The sequence below is a fragment of the Ambystoma mexicanum genome, chromosome 5q (assembly GCF_040938575.1).
Source record: "Ambystoma mexicanum isolate Mex_15411 chromosome 5q, UKY_AmexF1_1, whole genome shotgun sequence".
Taxonomy (NCBI): domain Eukaryota; kingdom Metazoa; phylum Chordata; class Amphibia; order Caudata; family Ambystomatidae; genus Ambystoma; species Ambystoma mexicanum.
In genome coordinates, this window is record NC_090933.1 from 950,617,316 (window position 1) to 950,640,939 (window position 23,624).

Below are 23,624 nucleotides of genomic sequence, written 5' to 3' on the forward strand. Positions count from 1 at the left end.
AAGAAGGAAAAATCTCACCAACACCGATCCAGCGGCATCTCCCCTTAAAAAGCCACAACAAACGATTCTCTCATGTACAACAAACTGCAAATAACCCCCAAACCCCTGAAACACTTCTACTAATTTAAGAACCCCCCCCTCCACAGAATGTGCTACCGATGTCTTACACCATACACTTTTATATGCCCAACTGCTAAGGGAAACCAATAAAAAAAATGTATCTATTTACACATTGGTGTAGACCCTTCCTCTGTCTCCTTCTCTCACAACAAGGGTACTGCACCCTCCTCGCGTCCCTTTCACTCTAGGACAGAGGGATACCGGGCCCTTTCCACACAGGACTGTCCCTTCCAATACAGCGCTGTCTTTCCTCGTTTACAGAGGAGCTACGCCACATCAATGTTTAACTTTTACTTTTATTGATGTCATCTTTCCCCACAGTGGGAGAACGTCACCTCACTCTCTTGATCACAACTCCTACACTATTTCACAACATTGTCTTCCCTCGTCTTCTTGGGGCTTCCCCTTCTTTTTATTTGCTCATACACCACACAATAACACTGTTCCCCCCTCACCCCCCAGGACCCCCCTGTTTTTCCTGCTAGAGTACACTCAAGTTCTAGGTGTTCTCCGAGCTCTTCCGATGCTGTGTCCCCCTTAATTTCCTACACAGCTCGGCGCAGTGCCATGCTCCATTTATTGGGCAGGCCTTCTAAGAAACGCAGCACCTGCAAACCTTCTGTTGTGCACATGGACTGGTCACTGTGGGTAGGTGCCGCAACCCAGGGTGTTCGGTGGAGGAGCACTCAGCCTCTCAGGGGGGCAGGGGGTTGCTGTTAATCATATCAAGGTCACCAGAAACACTGTTTTTATTACATGCAAATACGGCCGGGAGGGTCCATCAGTACCATAAACCTGAAAACTGAAAATTCACGATGTGTAAAGGGGAGTTGCAGTTCGCGTGTGGACAGAAATGCTAGAGAAATGCCAAAAATACTGGCATTAAAAGGACCAGCTGTTCTTGCTAATAGAATTCACGCAGCCTGTACCTCCTTTTTATGTTTTGGACGTGCCACCTGAATGCCAACATTTGGCTATGGTCAACTGTGCAATATCTCTGATAAAAATACCTCAAAGGACTAGCAGCACTTGATCATAGACCCGACCTCGGCAAGCATTCCTGGTGGCATGTATCGCTTAGTGTTTTGGTAACTTCCAGGAATGTTTGACCAGAGGTACGTTAAAGGGTGTGACTGTGGAGCCCCAACCCACTGCTGGCCTTCACGAGGTCCCACTCCCTTCTTCATGATGAGACTTAAATTATTTTCTACATTATTTTGTTCTGGATGACTGTGCGAGAACCAACCTTACACTGCAACACTGCCCTTCCTTACATTACATTTATAAAGCGCAAACTATGGGCCCATAGGCATAAAGGCGCTAACAAAAAGATACAAGACATAGAAACAAAGAAGAGGGCACCAGTACTAACCTAAATCAGTCCTATCTAGGATGGTCACAGTGAACAAGCTACTAGCAATAAAATTCCTAGACAGTGCTACCCCGAGATCCTGCTTATGAGAAGAGCAAGGTTTTAAGTTTTCTTGAAGACGGCCAGAATTTTTGGTTCACGCAGGTAGTCTGGAAGTAAGTTCCACAATATGGGGGCTTTGAAAGCAAAAGCTCTGTTCTCCGCTTTAGAGGTCTTAGGTCTAAGTTGCTCCAAAAGATTCTGAGCCCTGGATCTTAATGCTCTGGTGTTTACTTTATCATTGATATAGCACTGAAGATATGGAGGCATCATTTGCAATCTACATTTAAATGTGATAACCATTGTTCGAAATGTTATTCTTGCCTCCACTGGAAGCCAATGGAGCCCCCTCCTGGAAGCAGAGACATGTTCGCGCCTAGAAAGCCCCACTACAACTCACTGCCCAATTCTGAAGCTGTTGTAGTTTCTGTAGGGCCAACCTGCCGATACCTAATAATAGGCTGCAACAATAATCTAGTTTGGCCCCTATTATCGCTCTTGCTATAGTTTCGGCGCTTATGAAGACACGACCAAGGATACATGTGCTTTCATATTAAGAGACTGGTCAAGGGTAACACCCAATATTTTCATTTTTTGGGAGTGGGCATATAATATCGTCCCCAGCGAGAAAGAGCTATAGGCATGATTTAAAACCTTCAGTGAGTGTGGTGAACCTACAATCATTAACTCAGTCTTGGCCCTATTCAACACCAGATAATTATTCAACATCCAGTTTTCGATCAAGCTGAAGATTCTATTCACTTCCTGCTTGTCCAGTTCATAAGAGCCAGTTAGATGTACCACACATTGGGTATCATCGGCGTAATTGGAAAAATGTACACCCTCCTGCTCCAACATGTGGAAAAACAGTGCCATGAAAAGGTTGTAGATACATGGTGAGGTGCTAGCTCCCTGTGGAACTCCATAGAGAACTGGAATAGGATCAGCTTATGCGTTATCCGAACAGACACTACTGTGTCTGTTTTCTAAAAAGGAAGCGATCCAAGCGGCAGCGAGGTTGGAAAAGTTAGCCACTTCCTTAAGCCTCGTATTCAGTATAGAGTGTTCGATTAAATCGAAGGCTGCAGATTGATCTAATGATATGATCAACGAGAGCCAGCTCCTATCCATTTGAGTTAATAACCTAGATTTTAACTCCAAAAGAGAAGTGTCAGTTCCGAACTGTTTTCTGAAACCTGATTGATGAGAGTGCAGTATGGGATGTTGATTCAAGTGTTCGGCAATCTGGTGGTAAGCCACTCTGTCAAGAATTTTCTACAAAAATGGAGTATTTGAAATGGGGCGGAAGTTCAAAGGATTATCTCTTGACAATCCTGGTTTCTTAATAATAGGGGTGACTTTAGCTTGTTTTAGTTCCAAAGGAACTTTCCCTTCCTTAAGTGAAGCGTTAACAAAGAAACAAATTGCTTTGACTAAGGACGGAGCACAGGATTTGATGATCGTAGAAGAGCATGCATCGCCTCTAGACTGTGATAGTTTCATCTGCCCTATTATTTTTTCAAGTTCAGTTTCAGTTATTGAATGAAAATGGGAATATCTAGATTCCTTATAAAGACATTAGGTGTCATAATGTTCGAAGAAGCCGAAATCTGCTTCTTTTTTTCCAACATAATTGCTCGGATGTTATCCAGCTTACTTTGCAAACCGTTTTGGATTAGTTGACACCAGTCCTTATTGTTTGTTTCAGCTAAGCCTAGAGGGGCAGGCGTATTTTCCTGTTCCTTTAAAATTCTAAACAATTCTTTAGTGTCAGAAACAGCATTGCTTATGCGAGAGTTATGATAGTTTCTCTTAGCCAACAATATGGCATTTTTATAGGCCAAGACAGCTGTCTTATAGGAGGTCAGTGAAACTGGGTTGGTGTCCAGTTTCCAAACATAGTTGGATTTCATCGAGACTTATTTGAGTTTTCTCAATTCCTCAGAAAACCAGATCTTTTTATTATCTTTCCGTATCTTTTTGTATTTGAATGGTGCTAATTTATCAGAGATGCTAGTCAAGTTAGTATTAAGCGCAATGACCATATCTTGAACTGTCAAAGCTTTTTCAGATGCGAAATCAAGTGTACTGCCAATCATAGGTTCTGTTAGCAGTTACCAATTGTTTAGTGTTACGGGAAAGTCTTTCCTTCCTGCACTGTCTCCTTCTCCACTCGATCCTCCATGTTGGGAATGTTTTTTTTATTTTACTGCATGGACCAGAGAAGTGTTTCAGACTTCATGGACCCCTTGTCTGTTAGAGACCTAGCACTCTCCCCACTTGTCAAATTTTCATTCTACACAAAAACAAGTAAGGCAGACCTTTTTAACAGAACTACACTTGTCCTTGTATTTAACTGCAGGTGTTTGTGTGTAAGACAGTCTTTTGGTATACACCCTTACTTGAGAACCTCAATGTTTTTGATTTTCATTTTCCATCGTCGAAAATTACCCCCTGTTCATCTTGCATTCAACAGTTGTATTGAGAAGGTTAGCAAAGTTGCACATACCCATACATGAGAAAACCGTTTAAAAGCAAGACGTCATCTGAAATGTGTCAATAAAAGAACATGAGCAGGAAAGGAAGCCTTAAAATTGTTTTCTTTGGTTTTAGGTGGGTTGGAGGGCTGCTCCTAATACAGAATTAAATGTGCTAGATTTTTATGGTATTTAGATATGATAAAATGATCCTAATCCCGTCAGATCTACCTCCTTTGCCGTTAAGGTAGCTTGCGCCGATGGGAGGCTATACCTTTTTGAAGGGATGTAAATTGGCACAGAAGACGAAACCGCAACAGTACTGTGGTACCAAAATAAAAATGTCCAACCAAGGGTATATAAATATGGAATGATTAAATTATACTAATGCTTTAATACACTAATATAAAACACTATAACCCACCCCAGTAAAGTGAAATATAGCATATGCAGATTTTGTAAGGAAAAGGGGGCCCTCTGGGTCTGAAGACTGGGGTGCACAGGCAATAATTGTAGCAGCGGTCATGTTTAATAAAGAGGTTTTTAAATGGTATGGAGTGGCATCTTAATAGTTGGTAAGGCCTGCTAGGGGGACAGAACCACATCAAATACCTTTTTGTAGGCTTGTTTTGGGGGCTGTACAGTGTCAAGCCAGGCTTCTAGGCACTTTACAATGGGTTGAGTTCCCAATATATCACAAGCAACAAGACGGTCCAGTGGGGCAGTGTGATCCTGTAGCAGTGATCAGCCCAAATCAGGTTAAAAACAGGCAGGCAATGGGTCAAGTTAAGGCCTCGAATCAGTTGTCTGCTCAATGAGGTCCAAAGCGGTTACTCAATGGCCATCAGCTCAAAAGGCTGTAGCGCAGGCAGGAGATGGGTTGATACAGTGGCTCAGACAATCAAAGGGAGCTCTGGGTGCTTTCAGAAGCTGGCAGAAACAGTGCCCAGAGCTTGTTTTTGCCTTCTGGTTGCTGGGCGGATCCATGTAGTCTCCTAGGGCAAGGCAGATTCTTTGTTCTGCACTTCCCATCCTAGAAGGTTTCTAGAAAGCACTTGCATTGCCTGATCCCTCTAGTGAGCACGTTCCTGGCTACCAGTTGTCCCTGCTTTGTCCAGCCAACAGGGCACCCCATATCTTCCTCTGGAATGTTTCAGGGAAAATGTGTGCCCGTTTCTTGATCTTTTTTTGTCTACCCGTCATTTCTTGAAGAGGACTTTGGAGCAGGCTGTGTCCCCAACAAAGTTCCCGGTAAGATCCTCCCTCTTCAGTAGTCTAAAGCAGATTCAAAAGAATGGGTGTTCTCTCCCCTTAAATAGGCAATCTGCTACGTCTGATTGGTTCCCTTATAACCTTCTGTAAGGTTGAATCCGGACTGCTGTTTTCATTGTCTTCTGCTTGGTGATGTAATACTAGATGTGCTTTTTCTGCAGTAACTGTGGAGGGGGCGCAGGAAGTGTGGGAGCCTAGGTAGAATCCAAGATGGTGGTACCCATCTGTTGGTGCTTTTTTAATGGCTTCTTTCAACTCCACCCTCTCTCCTGCCTGCCTACATGTATTCCCACTCCTTTGTCCCGACAGGGCTTGCTTTTTGGCGTAGTGGTTCTTGGCTTAACCCACTGAGATGCCCTGTCTTCAGGAGAAGGTGAAAAGCCTTCTGTGACATACCTGGAGGTATTGTCCCTTCTCTTCTAAGAGAGACCCCTCTTTCCATATGGTTAAGAGATCATACTCATAAATTCCCCACCGTCTCCCCTAATCTAACAACTCAAATAGGCCATGAACCAATATATTGGTGTCAGGTAAAACCGATTCCATATGATATGCAAACTGGGACGAGGAGGCCCCAGGAGGATGCAAGAAGTAGACATGTGCACCGCGCTCTAGCCTCTGTTCAATAACTGAAAGCTTGTCGAGAATTAAAAATGGAAGGGCGACGAGACCGGGGAAGCAGTTGTGAAAACGGAATCAAAATATCGAGGCTGAGTACCCCAAAAGGAAATACACGAACACGGGTTACAAAGGAACATACAAAGTACTTTATTTTATACTGAATCCAGTTACGAAGAACAGAGCAAAATCAGATAGCTATCGGCCCTCAGTGCAACACCGCGAACTCCAGCGTGGTTCAGTGTGTTCAGTGAGAGACGCTTTACATTAGAATTCATGGCTCTTTTATACTATTTGCGAACACGATGTCCAACCCTACTTCGGGTTAATATTCCTCTAATACATTACTAATCTAGGGTTCATGCCTAGTTCGCATATCCACATGTAACTGGTTTGCTTTTAATACATATATCAACAAGCATACAAGGCAACTGTGTGTTCTAGTATTTCCCATGCCAATCTTCTCAAACATTAATACAATGTAGTTAAACAAGTGTTCTACGTTCAGTGTTTGAATACATTGTTCTTAACATATGCTTGCGGATTAGTGTCATTGCACGAGTAATCCTTTGCACACAGGTCAACGAAGGACAAGGTCTCAGTTCACCTCAACAAGTGGCCTGCAGGCAAGTTACAGATTAGCTACATGCAGAGGTCAAGACGGCCATGTTGTATTTCGGAATGACATCGTCCACCATTTTGACTCACAAGGTGACTTTACAAAGCAAACCTAAAATGGTGGATGATCCTAAAATGGCGGCTTACATTGATTTTAAGGTCAGGACCTTGTAACACGGATTTCTTCTCAAGCGACTTGTTAGCAGCTTGGTGTAGGCCAATATAAATATATTCATTGTAATAGGAGGCACGATATACTTTCTCATTTTACACAGTAGTGGGTGACAGAGAAGTTGTTGAAGTAGAATAACAAGGAAGAGACGGGAAACCAAAGGAACATTAACAAACTAGCTATAAAGTGTTCGACTGGACCGTGGTTATTGAAAGAGGCGGAGAAACAAAGGGAGAACGCAAGAGACATCCATAGAGGAAAACCACTTGTGAGGAGGGACCACCGACCCGAGGCAAGACACCAAAGCCTTGCGTATTTAAAGATCCTGGTGTCCCACAGCAACAGGGCAGACAATCTAGTGAAGCCGCTGAACGGGATGACGGACGTGCCCAGAGAGCGGGGTTGCCGACCTGTTGCAGAGTGACTGATAATCGCAGCTTCTGTGACATTGGAACCCTGTGGCAACAAAGCAAGCCGCGCAACAAAGTTATCAGGAATCTCGGGGGAACAGCATGGAAAGTGTCCGCAAGTGGAGCTTCGCTGACAGGTGCTGCTGCAAAGCAGCAGAACAGAGCCCGCAATTCCTGTGAATGCAGAGCTTGGCAGAAACTAGGCAAGCAAACCAGATATAAAATGAGGTATGCACCGGGGGAGAAGGGCTCTGGGAATCTAAAAGCAGGGGTTGAGCCTTGGGGGAGGAACGGGTGCCAAAGAGACGGTGGAGGGTCCTCCCCTTTCACCCCCACCCCTGCCGTGGACTTATAAGAATTACGAATCAACACTGAAGTGCTAGGCTAGAGAGTGAACCCAGAGCCCAGAAACAGCAAAGACGAAATAAATAGACACCATTAACTTGTAGAAAATAAAAACACAGGACAAAACACCACTCTTCTAGGTCCCTGTGCTACGGGAAAGGGTGGCGCTTAAAGAGTGGAAAATGCCAAAAAAGACCCCCCCCAGACCCCCATCCTGGCGTTGTGAATTGTTGAAAGGACTGAGAATGGTTAAGGGAAGGGACACCCCTGGAAGTCTGAATTGTTACCAGAAGAGGCTCTGGAAAGGGGAGTCGCCCCCCTGAGACTCGCAGACATTTTGTTTGTTTTCTACACTGCATTGTGAACTTTGCTGGGACATTGGAAAGAGTTGCGAGGGACCATCTGGAAGAGACCATCCCCTTTTCACTTTATCTAAAGTTTAGTGTGAGGGTCCAGTTATCATTTGGACACAGGACCGAGAACTTTATTTTGGACGTTCTGACACACTATTTAGTTTTGTTGAGGCATGGAAACCCCTCTTAGAGTTGGGGCCATTATCCAACTGCTGTTTACTTTGTCAAATGAAAGTCGATACTAATCACTTTACAACTCCTGTGTCAGTCTCCTATCTCCGGAGCTTTCACACTTCCCATAGAGATCCTTGGGGTGAGGGGGTCACAGGGGGGGTTCCTGCGCTGGGCCCAAATCCTTGTTTTGGATGAACCCCAGTTCATGAATACTGATGTAGTTGAGGCCCTGTCATTGAGTCAGTAGCAATTAAGCTGACAATAATATGGCATCAATAGGTTTTGGACAGTATAATTGTGAAATACCCAGAGAGCACCATGTCAAAACCAGACCTGTTTATTTTAAGAGTTTTATATGTCAATAAGCTCTGGGAGCACATAATTATATCATTCTAAATCTGAGCTCCCCAGGGTTAAAGGCAGACCCTGCCTGCTGTGACTTTGGGTTCCATTAGCTGTTAACAGGAATGCACATGTCTTTTTGTAACTGCCTTGTTGCTAAACTACAAGGCAGTTATTGAGGGTTCTGACAGGCTCATCAGAGTGATAGGTTTGTTCTACGCTTTTCAGCATGGAGCATTTTGAAAGTGAGGTCTCATTAGCAGACCTCACTTTCAGAGACCGATTTATCTGCTTCATTTCATATTAAAAATCAAAAAAGCTCACGCTATACCTTCCAACCCCTTCACAGATGGCACTCTGTCACACATTATTTTAATTGGTTTAAACATTAAATAATGATTTTGTACTGTGAATGTTTCGGTTTTTTTACCCAGTTTGACCTAATAAGTAATGGATTTGGCCACACTACCGAACGGTGTAAGACCAGCCATACCCTTGGGATCCGTTGGTTCGAATATCAAGAACCTTTGCCTCAGAAAAGGTGTTATTCCTCTTTATTTCTCCTGACTTTCACTTCTCCAAGAATCTGCATGGTCATTACAGGGGGGAGACCCTGGGTAAACTTCCTTCTTTTCTACCTCATATTGTTGCCTCTGCCTCCCCTGAAGCCCAACCGTAACCTTAGCCACCTTAATCACATCCATTTCCACCTTCACAATGTGAAGATGCTGAGAAATGAAAGGCGTGAAGAAGTAAATGTCTGGCAAAGTGAATGCAGACGAGGTAATTGCGGGCAATGCTTTTTGGGCAAAGTAAAGTGGGATACCCAGGTCCCTGGCCTGGCCTGGCCAACTCGGCCCTTCACCATTACCATCCCGTCTGGTGATAAAATGCAAGCGAGTAATAATTAGTGACATTCATTACTATAGCCCTTAGAAGCTGGAGGGATCTAGTTTGAAACACCATCTAAATTACCAGATCGTTGTTTTCATTATTATTGTTACGCTTATTAGCATTATTAGGACCATAAACTGTGTAGTTTTCCTTGTTGGGGAACAGCTGGGTAAGTGGTTAATGCAGCCTGTCTTAAAGTGCAAAATTTAATTGAATTGAGTGCTTGAAAACATGTAATTGCTGTTTGTCATTTTTATGTTTAATCCCCTCTCCTTCTGAGACCGCCAACACTTTTTGCTGGACTTCTGGACCTTTTTCTTGTTATACTGAATGAGGCCAGTCATTTCTTGTGTGGTTGTTCCTTCTTGGTGATCCTTCTACCGTTCTGGGAGGGGGAGGTCCTGATTTGAGTTTTCTCTGGCAGGAACCCTTTGGTAGGCCTCCGAGGCTCCAGTCTGTCTGCACAGGCAGGAAGCATGAGAGGATCCCAAAACTCTGCCATCCTTGGCCTTCTAGTGTGCCTGAAAGGAACCGGTTCACACTGGGTGGCTGCTGTCCTGATTGGACAGCCACCCGCCCCTTTTCTGTAAACTGCAGGGAGAGTTTGCAGAGGATGTGTGTGAAATCCTAATAAAAGGCAAGGTTCCTTTGGCAGAAGGCAAGTAGACAACCAGACGCCTGCACCACTGCTATCCTGACCCAGTTTTCAAATCAACAGAGGAGCTCCGAAGAGGACAACTCCTTCCCTTTGGCTGGTGGGACCAACTAGCCATAAAAGGACCTGCCGAATGACCCATCCCCCAACGTGATGTGACGTTCCTGAGTTGCAAATCACCAATACCAGGGGACCTCAGACCCATTTGCAGTGCATCGTCTTTCTATTAATGAATCCTCAAGAATTTAGATGAGCTCCAGTTTCACCTGCATAATCCTCAGTTACTCCTCAAAGTCCCCTCACCAGATTTCAGGACCGAAGAATCGAGGCGGATTGACCAGACTGTAAACGTTCATCCTTGGACCCTGTGAAAAGGCACCAAAACTGCAGACCGACATGGGAGTATGAAGAATTCTGTGCCGAGTCCTTGAGACTGCTGCTGCGACTTCCATTTCAGAGTCCCTTTTCATCACCATGACCAAGGAACAGGAGACCGGGTCGATCACTGCTGCACTGTGAAAGAATCCAGCTGCATCTTCATCGCTCTTCAGGTACTGTGGGACTCTGGACAGTTGATACATCAAGACAAATTGTCGCTCCTGCGTTGCTGGAGTCCCGATTCCGGTGTTTGGGTGTTCACCCCTACCCTTTGCCCAGGCCTAATACTTGTGCACCTGTACGGAGCCTTTCCCAAGGTCCCTGAAACCCTTTTGACGCTCAAAAGCATCATACTTGCTTGTAATCCTGGAATCCTTTGGAACGTTGCCTTTTCTGCTGCTGTGCCTTACCCGTTTGCCCTATTATCTGGCTTTGAAAAACTCATACCTAAATGGCGATGGACTACTGAAGCCTTGAGGCCATTGAAAATTATTACAAGTCTTGCTAGTGCTGAATAAACCTTATTTTAGTCCTACAACAGAACATCCGAGTGACTATATAACAAGTGATTTTAATTGCCGTTTAACTGTGTTCATGAACTATATTTCTCTACTATTGGTTTACTCCCCTAAAGTGTTGCTCATTTTTTTCTAGTGTGTTGATTAGTTCAAATAGTGCCTACTTACCTGAATATAAGTTTGCCTTGTGTATATAAAATACATGTCTATTTTACTGTGTGTCAGAGTTCTTTGGGCCTGTATTTACTGAGGTCATTGTACTACAGGTCACATCCTCCTATTATAAGACTGGCTGCTCTGCGATGCTACTACGCCGGTAAGATAGCTCAGCGGGTTGAGGGCTTGCTGAGCGTGATCTGCAGGTCGCAGGTTCGAATCCCGGCAAGGCCAACTCAGCCTTTCATCCTTCCAAGGTCGATAAATGAGTACCAATTTCGGTTGGGCTATATTGTATGTAAATGTGCTCTGTAAAGTGCTTTGGATTAAGGCGCTATCTAAATAACCCATCATTATCATTACTAAACCTTTGGGTAGTACAGACTTGTACTAAGATGTGGGGCCTATACACCAGGGGTTAGAAAGTCTCCCATGTTGGTAGACTTTAGAAAAACAACACTAAAAGTTGCATTAACTAAAGTAGCAACCAAAGGTACACGATCGGTCCCAATTGTGTTGTAGTAGTTCTCATTGCTTGAAGGCTGCGCCCTGAGCAGGATTTGTGAGCCTCTCCTAGCAGTTCATTTTGAAAGTTGATATTCTGCATGCCCTAGTCCAGCTGTGTAAGTGAAGCCCAGAGCGCCACACTTTATGGCTTTGAACTATTGCTATCCGCGGTGCAATCTCTACTTGTTTTGTTACCAAATGGGATTTCCTTAATTGCTGTTGCTTTGTTTTCGTTGCAGCCTGTACACGTTTGACATGCGCTTTCTCGACAACCCCATAATGGTGCACATGGATCATGTGTCTGCGGTCCTGGACGTGGATTACTCCCCTACTGGGAAGGAGTTTGTTTCGGCCAGCTTTGATAAATCTATCCGCATCTTCCCCGCAAACAGAGGTCACAGCAGGTCAGTACTTTGCCATTTGGCGTCATCTTTTTCAAGTGCAAAGGAGTGCATCCTCCCTCATTAACGCGTGCAATCAATGGGCACCCACGGTGCGGTGCTGGGGGCTCGTGCTGCAGCGGCCATTAAAAGCATGATGAATCGCCTCTCTTCCCCAATGTTTCACTTGATTTATTTATGACAAGGCGCGTGTCTTAATTGCGCATTGTGGTTTTCTAATAAGGTCGGGCTTGGGGAAATTTGATTTCTGGAAAATGTTTTCAATTCTACCCAACTCCCTTGAGGAATGCACGCTTTCTTTGCATTTGTTTTTATCCTTCTAAACTTGTCCACTTCGTGTATGTTTCAAAGCATGCACGGGGGGGGGGGGGGCGTTTACGTAGTTCCTTTGTGGGTGAAACGGGAGTAAAGAGTGAACGATTGGCTCACAGCAGTTTGTGTTCTCCTTTCATTGTGTTGTCTTTGAAGTGGCTTCATGGCGACGCATTTATCACAAAACCAGTGTTTTAAATGCGGCAAAGAGGCACGGTACTCCAGGTCAGGCATGCGCAGTTGAAGAAATAAGACTTTGCATTGCATTTGGCATTGCTATCCGGCGATACACATGTAAGGAATCAAGATTTCTGGAGGGGTGTTGTTGATGGCATTTCTTTCTGGCACCTGTTTAGGTCGAGCTTACTTCATCGGGACACGTTTGCTAGTCCACAAGTGGTGTCTTTTTTTTTTTAACCGGGTAATGAAAGCGCAATGTTGTAGCTGTCCCGGTCCTGTTCGGGTTACTTTTCTCTATGTATCTAGTCCAGGGGAGTTGCTAGGTCTGGAAAAGACCCGGGGCTACGCTGATGTCGGAACTGTTGGGACTGGGGGCTAGCTAGTCTTTTGGACATGTGAAAGGCACTTGCCAGGCACTGCTGTAGTGGTTTTAACTGTCCACTGATGATCGCAGTGCAAAATGGTGCAAGTACCCGGGCATCCAATAGCAGTGCCTGGCAAATGCCTAATACACCTACACAAGCCAACACTGTTGACGGTGCCAATACTTCTTTTAACAGGACGTAAGTGAAGGACACGTAGAGTGCTTATAAATAGAGTGGCTGAATGCAGACCTGAGTTACATTTTTTTTTTAAAAAAATAATTTGAACTTTACTCAGTAACAAATAAGTTTTGTCAAAACCTTCCATAGCTACAGATGCAATTCTGAATGAGACGGGCACACGCCTCCCCTAAGCGCTGGCCAGGCCACCTTACTATCCGAAGGCTAGTTCCTTGGCCGATCATTATGAAGCTTTTCTTTAAGCTGCTTCCTGCTCTCGTACAGGTCGACCATCTGGCAGTAGCTGGTTTATCTGGTCAAACGCTAGTTCGATCAGTTTGGCCAAGGCTTGAGTCCATCTGGTGTTCTCGCCGGAGATTAATCTATTCCATAACTCATCTGTTTGAAATCTCCACAGGTTTTCGGCCAGCGGGGGAGGTATGTGTTTCTATTTACATTTGTGTTTGGGCATTCCATCACAAGGTGCTTCAAAGTCTCGATGGATAGTTCTTTTTTACATAATCGACATCGCTTCTCGGCCCCAGCTCCTCTGATTGATATGATTTCTCTAGTTGGCAGCAGGTTTAACCTTGCTCTCATGATCGAATTTCTCAGCTTCTTATCTGGAAACTTGGCACAGTATTTCAGTGGTTTTTTCACCTTATTAAATGTTGGAGGCAGGTGATTTAGAAGTTTGTCCCCTATTGCTTTCTCTGTTGTCAGAATCCAATCCAAATCTTCAGCGTTCCTTTTAATTCGATCGGGATTTTCTTTCAACTCTTGGTCACTGCATTCAATTTTCGCCAGGTCTTCCTTTCTGGCTTTTACCCAATTTTTGAGGGCCTTGCATTTGCCTGTTTCTGTTTCGTCACGTAGGATGTTGAAGATGGGCAAGGTGTCTGCAATGATAATTCTTCTGTATAGACGCATGGCACTTTGATCTGCCATTGACGCTAAGGACACCAGCCCCAACTCTCTCCTGATAGCCGGCATAGCTGTGGATTTCGGTAGGCCTAGAACCGTTTTCCAAACGTGGCCTTCAAGTTTGCTCCAGGTGTTACGTGGGAAGTATAGCGAGGCCTCCAAGCCATAGGTCAATGCCGGGACAACTTTCGCTTTATAGAATGTTATTGCCGGTACCAGAGAACTTTCCGTACTTCCGGTCGACTGCTCTTATTTGGACAGTCAGGCATTTCGCTTTTTCCCATAGTTGGGTTTGGAGACTCTTTTCTGATCTGGAGCTGTCCATTTGAATCCCCAAGTATTTGAAGCTGTTAACTCTTTCAATTTTGGTGTTATCGAGGAACAATTCTGTTTTCTTCGTTGTTTTACTGGGGACTTTTTCAAAAACCATGATTTTTGTCTTTGATTTGTTCAGTTCGAGGTGGTTTTCAACAATATAAGACTCCAGATTGCGTCGATTTCTTTGTAGGCCCACTTTCGTTTGGTCGAAAGATCAAGACGACATCATCTGCAAACAGTAGGCGTGGAATCTGTTTTCCCTATTTTTGGCAGAAAAGAGCGAATTTTGGATTCTGAGAGTTGGTAGTCACCAAGAAATGCTGTAAACGGAGCCGGCGCTAAGGGGCAGCCCTACTTAACTCCTCGGTTCACACATATCTCCTCTGACATAGCACCCTGATGGTTTAGTTTGACTCTGATTTTTGTGTGCGAGTGGAGAGCTATTATAGGGTCCAATATTTTGGTTGGACACTTCCACCCTTGTAGCTTTGACCACAGACTGGGTCGATTCATCTTATCAAACGCCTTTGAGAGGTCCACGAAGGCCAAGTACACCTTTGGCACGCCCTCTTTGACTTTTGCTTTCAAGATGTTCAGTACCATAAGATTGATAGAGGTGGATCCATTTTTTTGAAAGCCCGTTTGGAGATGGTCTTTGGACTGACTGTTTTTTGTCCATACACAGAAATGCTCCAGCAAGCGAGTTGCGTATAATTTGCCCAATATGTCTAACAGGGCGATCGGTCTGTAGCTCGCTGGTTCCTGTCTCGGCCCCTTTTTGTAAATTGGGACTATCACCGCTTGCAGCAGGTTTCAGGAACCATATTCGTTCTGCCGCATTTGGCAAATATCTTACTGATCAATTAAGCCCATTTTCCTGGGCACATTTTTAAGTCCATGTTTGTTAGTCCGTCAGGACCCGGGGCTCTTGATGTTTTCAATTTCCGTATGGATGCTTCGATGTTTTCTACCTTAGAAAGATCGACCCAGGGTGTTCCTGAGATCTGCTTTGTCCTTTGAGTGTCCATAGTTGAACCCTCAAATTCTGTAGTGAAATATTGGATCCACCTTTCTTCGGCCAATGCGTTAGACAGCGGGCCACTCAGCGTGGAGTTGGACTCCTTTATCAACTTCCAGAATTCGTTCGATTGTTTTGTTTGTCATTTCTGCATCATGACTTTGGCGTCGTTTTGATAGTGAATGGCTCTGTGCTGTTTCCGCCAGTTTTTATAGCTTTTTGCTTCCAGACGCCAGTTTATCCAGTCCTCTACGGCATTTGATTTCTTTGCTATTCTTAGCAGTCTGCGGCCCACTTTTCTTTTTACCACCAACTCCTTGTCATACGTATGGTTCGTGTCGAGAGGTTTCTTCGGTTTCTTTGAGCCCTTTACGTGGAAGGATAGTAATAAAGGCAGATAGTTTGGTCTTTCTTTCTTGTCCTTCCGGGCTTGATCGGTGGCTTTCTCCTCCGAGGTTCGTTTGATTTTCACAATATCTTTTTCAGTTAGCCGTAGGCGAATCTGTTGAGCATTTGTCTCTATCGCCCAGTCATAAGTTCTAGAATTCGGCCTTGTGTTATGCCACGTAACAGCAGAGTAGGTTGTGGTCACTGTGAATGGTTTTTTGGACCCCAAAGCCCGTCAGACCTTTAATGAGACCATTAGAGACAAAGATGTAGTCCAGCGTGGCTTTAGACCCGGTACGTTCCCAAGTTGGTATATTCATTTGATTGGGGAACAAAGAGGCCCACATTCTGAATACTTCTTGTGCTGATTGCTGCGTTTCAGGCCTTTCCTCTTTCTATGGTGGAGTCAACACCTCCCCGTTGAATACTGGGGCGTTGTTGGCCTGCCTGGGCCTCCGTACACTTAACGTTCAGGTCACCACAGATGATGAGCTCGATTTTGTCGAATTCCGCATATAGCTGGTCAATTATTACCGACATGTCGCAAAAGGTTTTTATTGACATTCGCTGTGGGTTCCAATAGCAATTCAGAATGGCCACCTGATTCTGAAAGCCGTTTTCCATCTTGGCCTTGCCCTGGCTTTGAGAGGTCAGCGTGACCAGCATTTCATATGACTGTTTCCACTTATGTGGTTCGCTCAGACCCGTTCCTGTTTTTATAGCTGTCAAAAGACCCGCCGACGGTCTGCCAAGCAAGCCTTTGACTGCCGAAGAGATCACGACTGAGAAACCGTCCAGTGTTGGTTGGTTAACAAGCCAGGTTTATTGTAGGCATAAGATGTCGTATTGACCAAGGTCGACGTCTCCAGGTATCATCAGGTGCGAATGGCCTCTCGTGTTCCATGAGCCCAGAATGCAGGTTTGCTTTATGGGTCGCTCGCTACTTTTTTCGCAGATGTCGTCGTCGATGCAAGCCGACCCTGGTCGTTGCTATTTACCATTATTTTTATTCCAGCTCGACATTAGCCACTTCCATGGCCCTTTAGGTTGTCTTTCATCTTCCATTTTTGCCTGATGAGTTACATGGTGCTTAATCCTGTCGTCTTGGTGTTTTCGCTCTGGATTGCTGTAGGAGACAGATTGTATCTGTTCTTCTCTGTTATTTCTCGTTGGGTTCCGAGCCCAGCCACCCTGGTCCTTTGCGCCTCGATACGGTGTTGAATTTGGGTCACCTCTCCATCGGTTCAGTGGTCCCTTTGCCACCCCTGCGTTGATACTGTGATTGTCTAGACGTTTCATGCCACTCCCGGGGGTTGTACCCTCGGCTTTGGCGGTATTGGTCCTCTGTTTTGGATATGTAATGATAATGGGTTTTTGGATTCTCCAGCTTATCCTCACCCGGCTCTTGTCTACTCATCTTCCTTTTTTGCTCCGTCAAGCTAAAACCCATTTGGTCAAATTCTTCATAGGCTGACTTATCGATGTGTCGGATGGCGGCTGATTTCAAATGGAGAAATACTTTTGCCTTCTTATCCCTATGATAGGGTTCCACCAGCACCAGATCTTCCGATCTAATCTTTTTCAGAGTTTTCATTCTATTCGTTATTTGAAGTATTGTCGGTCTGTTTAAAATTAGGAAGTTTTTGTCTACTTCCCTTTGTTCAAGCTTGAAAACTCGACTTTGTTTGCGCTTTTTTTTTTTTATTTCCAGTTTGCTTTTTTCTGCCCGGTACTTTCGTGGACTTCTTCGATTGTTGTCTTTTTCTTGAACATAACGGGGTTTAGACGGGCTTCTTCCTAATCTGGGTACGTGAGTGTGGATCTTCTCATTTTCCACAGTCGATTGAGCCGAGGCGCTCTGTACGGCCATCGGATTTGTTACATTCCTATCCATCTTGATCGGACCCTCCTTGTCCCTCTTGGACTTGGCTGTTTGATTTACAGCCCGTTCTGGGCCACACTTTTTTTGCCCCGCCTTCTGTGCCAGGGGGACTTTGCTCCTTCAAGCCCTTCTCTGAGTATGTGGAGATGTTCATTAGGTCTGTACATCCTAAGAATTCATCTACTGTTATCGGCGATCTCGGGGAGGGGGGTCGGTCTCCTCTGATCGTGACCTTGGCTTTTGTCTATTGTTATTGGCTTGTAGCTCGCCCAGACCGAAACCCCCTTACGTCAGATTTGGCCAGTGATGGGGTAACCTTTGTGAGGTTAGAATTTCTTTCCGTCAGGTCGGTTGTGGGTGACGGCGCCTTTTGTCCTCTAGACGATTTCGCCCCTTCTGTTTTTTCTTGTGGCAATATCAACAGGGTTTTCTTTTTTCCATTAGTCCGTTCTACGGGCTCATCCCTTGACTCTTCGCCGACTGATATCTTTGTAAGATTCTTTCTGTTCAGAATTTCCAAGGTTTCGATCTTTTTTTCCAACGCTTCGATTTTTCTTTCCCAGTCGGTTTTCTGGTTTGAAGCGGTCTGTGGTCCCTCCGGCCCTATTGATCTTGTTAGTAGGGTCCTGGTCATGGTTTCCATATTCGCAATCTTTTTCTCTACAGCTTCGATTTTCCTTTCCCACTGTGTTTTCTGTATAGGCGCGTTTTCAATATTTGCTGGTAAGAGGCTCTCCATCTGGGCCAATTTCTCCATCATATTTGATAGGATTGCTGAACTGTCTTGTACGTTTTCTTTGATCGCTTCATACAATTTACAGAAGGGTGCTAACACGATAGTCATTGCTGACATGATAGCAATCGTTTCTGGTTTTTTATTGGGCGATAGCGCCACCGCAATTTCACTCAGTCGTCTCTTTTTCGGTGAGGCTTGGGTTTTGTCCGATCTTCTCAATGTAGCTGAAGAATCCAATGCCGGGCATTCCCCTGTGAGTCTTGAATTTCTGTCAGTATTTACGGCCCTTCTCTGTGATTCAATTATTGAATGTGGGTTTTCCTTAGAGTTTTGACTGGTCCCCTTTAGACCGGGGCGTAACCATGGGTTGCCCCCTGGGCAGATGGGGCTTTGTCCAAGCCAGTCGGTCTTCTTTGTGCTGCAGTGTCTGCGCCGTTCGATTAGGGTCCCAATCAGATTGGACCTCCTTGACCCTCTCTTCCTCTTGGTCGTCCTCCGAAAGAACTATCTCCTCTATGGTTACAGGAACCCCATTGGGGGCATTTTGAGCCTGGGAACTCTCGAACCTAGTCCTAGGCTGGCCGTTTTGTTTCAATTGTCCGGATGCTGGGCTTTCCAACACCTTAGATTTTTCGGTATCCTTATGTGGATCCTTAGTAGTTATAGCAGCTTTTTCCTGTGAGGTGGCGTCGCACAGCCCCTTTTTCTCATTTACTGTTAAGTGATTCGGTTCTCCTCTGTTTTAGATCGGGCTGTGTTTCAATCGCTATTTCCAGTATTTCAGCGTCTGATTTTTCAGTCTCAATGCTCGGATTTCTTTTGCGTTGCTGCATGAAAAAAGCCTTTAGTGGGCATGATAGCAAGGGGTTGGGCAGTCCTTTTGACATTTGACCGCCTTTTCTAAGGCCTTTTCTTGCTTTTTGTTCTCCCAGTCTAGTATTATTTAGCGATCTCATATTCGCCGTCTTTTTTGAGCCTTGGCTCTTTGCTTTGGCCGGAGTATTGGTTTTGTTTTTCTTTTTCCTTTTAGCCCCAGCTCCAGACTTCAATTGCTCACCGTCCATTTCCTTATTCGAATCTTCCAGCTCTCCTTCCGTTTGGTTGTCGCTCTCTGGCCCCTCTTCGTCTGATTCAATATCATTATCGGGGTCGGCTACTATCACTCTTTCATTGAGATCTCTCAAAGGCTTGGGGTCCCTAGTCAGCGATTTGCCCGCACCTTGCGTGGGTTTCTCGCTGTCGCGATCTGTGTCATGGAGCATTGCTTGAATGCAGATCACCTTAGGCCCGCCATCGCCCTTTTCTATCAGGAGTAGCGGGTTTGGCGCCACTTCTCTTTCCACGCCAGGGGTTTTCTTCTCCCCCTCAGTCGATGTTCGGTGAGGGGATATTTCGATTGTTTCAGCGAGTTCCCTTGGTTTATCTCACTCTTCTCTCACCTTTACCCCCCGTACATCCCTGTTGGTATGGGTGGGGTTTCTGGCGCCACTCCACCGAACTTCAGTGTCTGTTTCTGGTTTATGCGCGGAGAGACGATGCCGTCGGTCCATTTTACGTACCCGGTCTGGGTTTTTATCGTTTCCGCTGCCCAACTGCCGGTCAGAGGCAGGTGGGCTCCGCTCACCAAACGCGGCCAGCCGCGTTCCGATTTGTGGCACCGGAGTTCATCTGTGGCCCTCCGCCCTCTGCGGGGGTGTCCTCGGCCCTACTGGCTCTCGGACCTCCCAAGCCGTCAGCTGCAGCTGTTCGTCTGATCGATCCTATCTAAAAGACCCGCTCATATGGATTTGCTGGGACGGCGTCAGCGGGGAGGAACCTCCCGCTTGCTCTCGTGGTTCAGGTAGGTCAATGTTTCCTGCTCCGTTCTTACTCGCAGGTCCGTGAAGTTGGACTTGCACATGAGTTGGATCCGGGGTTTTAAGGGTTGACGATAGCAGCTCAAAGATCGAGGGGGTCGCAATCGGCCTTGGTGCCGAGTCAGACTTGCTCCTCCTCCTCCTCCTTTTATCCGGGCTCATTTTCCCCCCGGTTTTAATGTTTTGGTTGACTGAAGATCCTTCGGGAGGGTTTTTGCACTTTTCTGAGTTTTCGGCAGACCTACCTCTGGCTCAATTCTGCTATGGCTTTGCGTCTGCAGCGGACTGCTGCAGACTGGCTCGCACCTCAGGCTCGCAGCTCCGCTCACCGCTCTGCGGTGTCACAAGGTAGAAATGGGCACTTTCTGCACCTTCTGCACAAGGATGTGGACTGCTGCAGACTGGCTCGCACTTCAGGCTCGCAGCTCCGCTCACCGCTCCGCTGTGTCACAAGGTAGAAATAGGCACTTCCTGCACCTTCTACACAACAATGTGGACTGCTGCAGACTGGCTCGCACCTCAGGCTCGCAGCTTTAATACACCTGTAGTGTGTTAAGAACTCCAATTAAGTAATTAACTCTAAGAAGACTGCTTCAAAAAAACGCTGGCAGTGCAAAGCTCGATAAGGCTTGTTTAAAGTGAGCTCTGAGTTCCCACAAGGTGGTGTTTTGGGCAGCGAAGGACAGAAACTGGGTGGGAATGGCCAAGGGATTAGCATGGCCATTGACTGTCAATGGGTGGGCCAATAGCCAAGCAACGTCCATCGTATGCTACTTCTCCCCATCTGTACTCTAATGCAATAGTTTCGGCTTATATGTGTCGCAAGGTGATAAGGGCCAGATAGTTATACAATAGGTTTGGGGACTTTCCGTTGGACAAGGATTTGTGGGCATTTTAGAATATGGTCAGCCTGCAGGCTAAGAACGTTGATAAGCTTCTGTGCAACCTTTTATTGGACATTGTTTGACTTTTGCTTTGGATTAGATTAGGACAGACACTCATTAAGACTGGGTTTTGACACTGGTGTTACCATCAAGATCATTGAAGAATGCGAGGACATCCCCCATCAAGCCACGCTTTTATGTTATCCTTGCCTTTCAACTCTTTTTATTTTTAGACCTAAAACAATAGAGCTTTGTGCATTTGTCCATCCTGACCCTGTTTTATCAGATTCTTACTTAAGATAACCAGCTTGATGCGACTTTTGTGTCTAGCTTCTAGGCATCTGACCATCATGGGCGATATATTAACTGGAAGCTACTGCTCGGTCTGTCTGTTTGCCTTTCTGTCTCCTTCTTTCACTCCCACCATTGTCCTTTCTCCCTCCTATTCTCCCACTTCCTCTCTCGATCTCCCTGTTTGTCCTGATCTGACTCTTTCGGGGTTGCTAGTTAATTTCCTGCAGGTAGTCTGTAATTTGTTGGACTCATGCCAGTCTAATCCATAGCAGTTCCAAGGGCTCCTTCGACATTCTGCAGTCTCTCGCTCTAGGGTCTCCAGACATCCACCACCTTTCTGCTAGTAGTGGCCTCCTTTTCCAGTCCAGGGATCGCTGAAAAACATGTCTACTACACCTATTCACTTTTTCCAGCCCCCATTTACCCATTGGAATCTCTCTCTCTTGGGATTGGCTCTTTCCTAAAGTGACCTGATTCATGAACTAAGATTGGTCAGGCCTATTACGTTTCGTAAGTTGATCTGTTGAGTAATTGTTTCTGGCAATGCAGTGGGCTGGGGCCAGCGTGGGGCTGGGCCCTGGCAGTCTACAAAAAGTGGGGCTGAGCCAGGGTACTTTTGGGGGCCCCCAGACCCACCACGCCATGTCGGGAAACATTATCCCACCACGGGATATGCGCCCGCCATTTTAAAGTCAGGCCGCTGTGTGACTGACAGAAGCGCCAGCCAGCCACAGCATCGCAGAAACAGGAAGTTTCATTAACACTGTGGCTGGCTGGGCTTCTGTCAGTCACTGTAACTTCCTCTTGTGACCCCTTGCATGAGTGGTCACAAGAGGAAGTTAATGGCCCCTTTGTTTCCCCTCCCCAGGTCACTGACCTTCGGTGAGCCTGGGGGGTTCCGTGATCTAATCTGCAGATTAGATCACGGCGCCGCCGGGTTCACAGAGGATGAAAGACTCCTCTCGCTCGGTGATCTATTTGCATGTATTCCAACCATCCCGATTTTAGCGGGAGATTCCCGATTTTTTTATTTATTTATTTGGTTTTTTTTTTCAGTGAAAAATATTACTTTTTCACTTTTTCCTGCCTAAAGTAATTCTAGCCCCAATGCATTCCTATGGGGAAATGTATGTCTCCCGATTTCTGACGAACTCTCCCTCCCAGGTACTTCGAAAAGTTGGCATGTATGTATCTGCTCTGCAGAGAGCACAGATCACCGAGCCCGAGGCGTCTTTGTCCGTTGGAAAAGCTTTATAAGAGATGGCTGACGTGTACTTTTCAAGCCATCTTTATAAAGCTTTGTTGATGAACAAAGACAGATTTTTGTCCGTCCTCAAAGCTTTATAAAACATGGCTTGAATTGTGAGTTTCAAGCCATCTTTTGTAAACCTAGCTTGAAAAGTACACAAACCATAGTAAGGTATGCATACAAATATATAAATGCTTACATAAATTTATATTTCGAGGGGATTGGGTCCTCCGACGTATTCCATATTTGACATGTAATCACCACAGCTGTGCTGCTTTGGAAACTTTTTTATGCGTCGATGACGTCGATGCGCTGTCGTCGAGGACCTCCTCCGACGTCATCCGATGTGATAAGTAGGACGCACGACGCCGGTAGCCTCAGTTCCGTTTTTTCCGCGAACGTGTTGCTTCGTGAATCTCGGTTACCGCCTCGACTCTTTGGAGTTCTGTTCTTCGAACCTGTTCGTTTTTGTGAAAATCCTTTGTGTGAAGATGTCTTCTACTTCGTCTTCGACCCCGCGTCCGGGCTTCAAGAAGTGCGGGGAGTGTGGGTCCAAGATGTCGGTGACGGACTCGCACGACGCCTGCCTCTGGTGCCTCTGGGAGGCCCACGACACGGATGACTGTATTGACTGCCAGTCGCTCACGTCCAAAGCCATTTCGCGAACGTAAGAAGAAGTTGTCGGTAGGTCGGGTGTCCAAGCCCCGGAAGACGAAGTCTGCGGGGCTTTCGACGGATGATTCGAGGGGTGACTCTCCGCGTCGGAAGTCTCGTGGGTCTCCTTCTAGGAGTCGGTCTCGCCACTCCTCAGCCTCTTCGAGGCATTCTCGGAAGCGCCGACACCGGTCGTCTTCCAGGTCCTCTTCGGAGGACTCTGCCCGGCACGTCGCTTACCCCACCAGCCGTGCGACGCCGGAGGAATGGGCTTCCTTCAGGAAGAAAATGCTGGCGATTCTTGAGTCGCAGGGTACTAAGCCGTCCGGGCCCCCGCGTGGGGTCGGTCGTGAGAGGTCGAGAGACACCACTCGCAAGAGTGGTCGGCACGAGTCACGGGAGAGGTCCCGTTCGGACAAGGAGACTCGTTCACGACGTACCCGTTCCAGGTCCCGGTCCTCGACGCGTTCGAGACCGTGTGCACCTGTGAGGTCTTCGAGGAAGACGTCGGCGTCGAGGGCGTCGACAGGCTTTCTCGAGGCTCCGGCTCTGAGGAAGTCGTCGAAG

At 46.1% G+C, this 23,624-nt stretch overlaps 1 protein-coding gene across 1 annotated transcript in view; it reads left to right on the forward strand.

The window, feature by feature from the left end:
- The window catches only part of DCAF13 (DDB1 and CUL4 associated factor 13), a 675,264-nt gene that overhangs the window by 382,383 nt on the left and 269,257 nt on the right, over positions 1-23,624 (forward strand). The window contains exon 8 of the mRNA XM_069621473.1: positions 11,660-11,824. Coding sequence (XP_069477574.1) covers positions 11,660-11,824 — 165 coding nt within the window. The remainder of the gene's footprint in view (positions 1-11,659; positions 11,825-23,624) is intronic.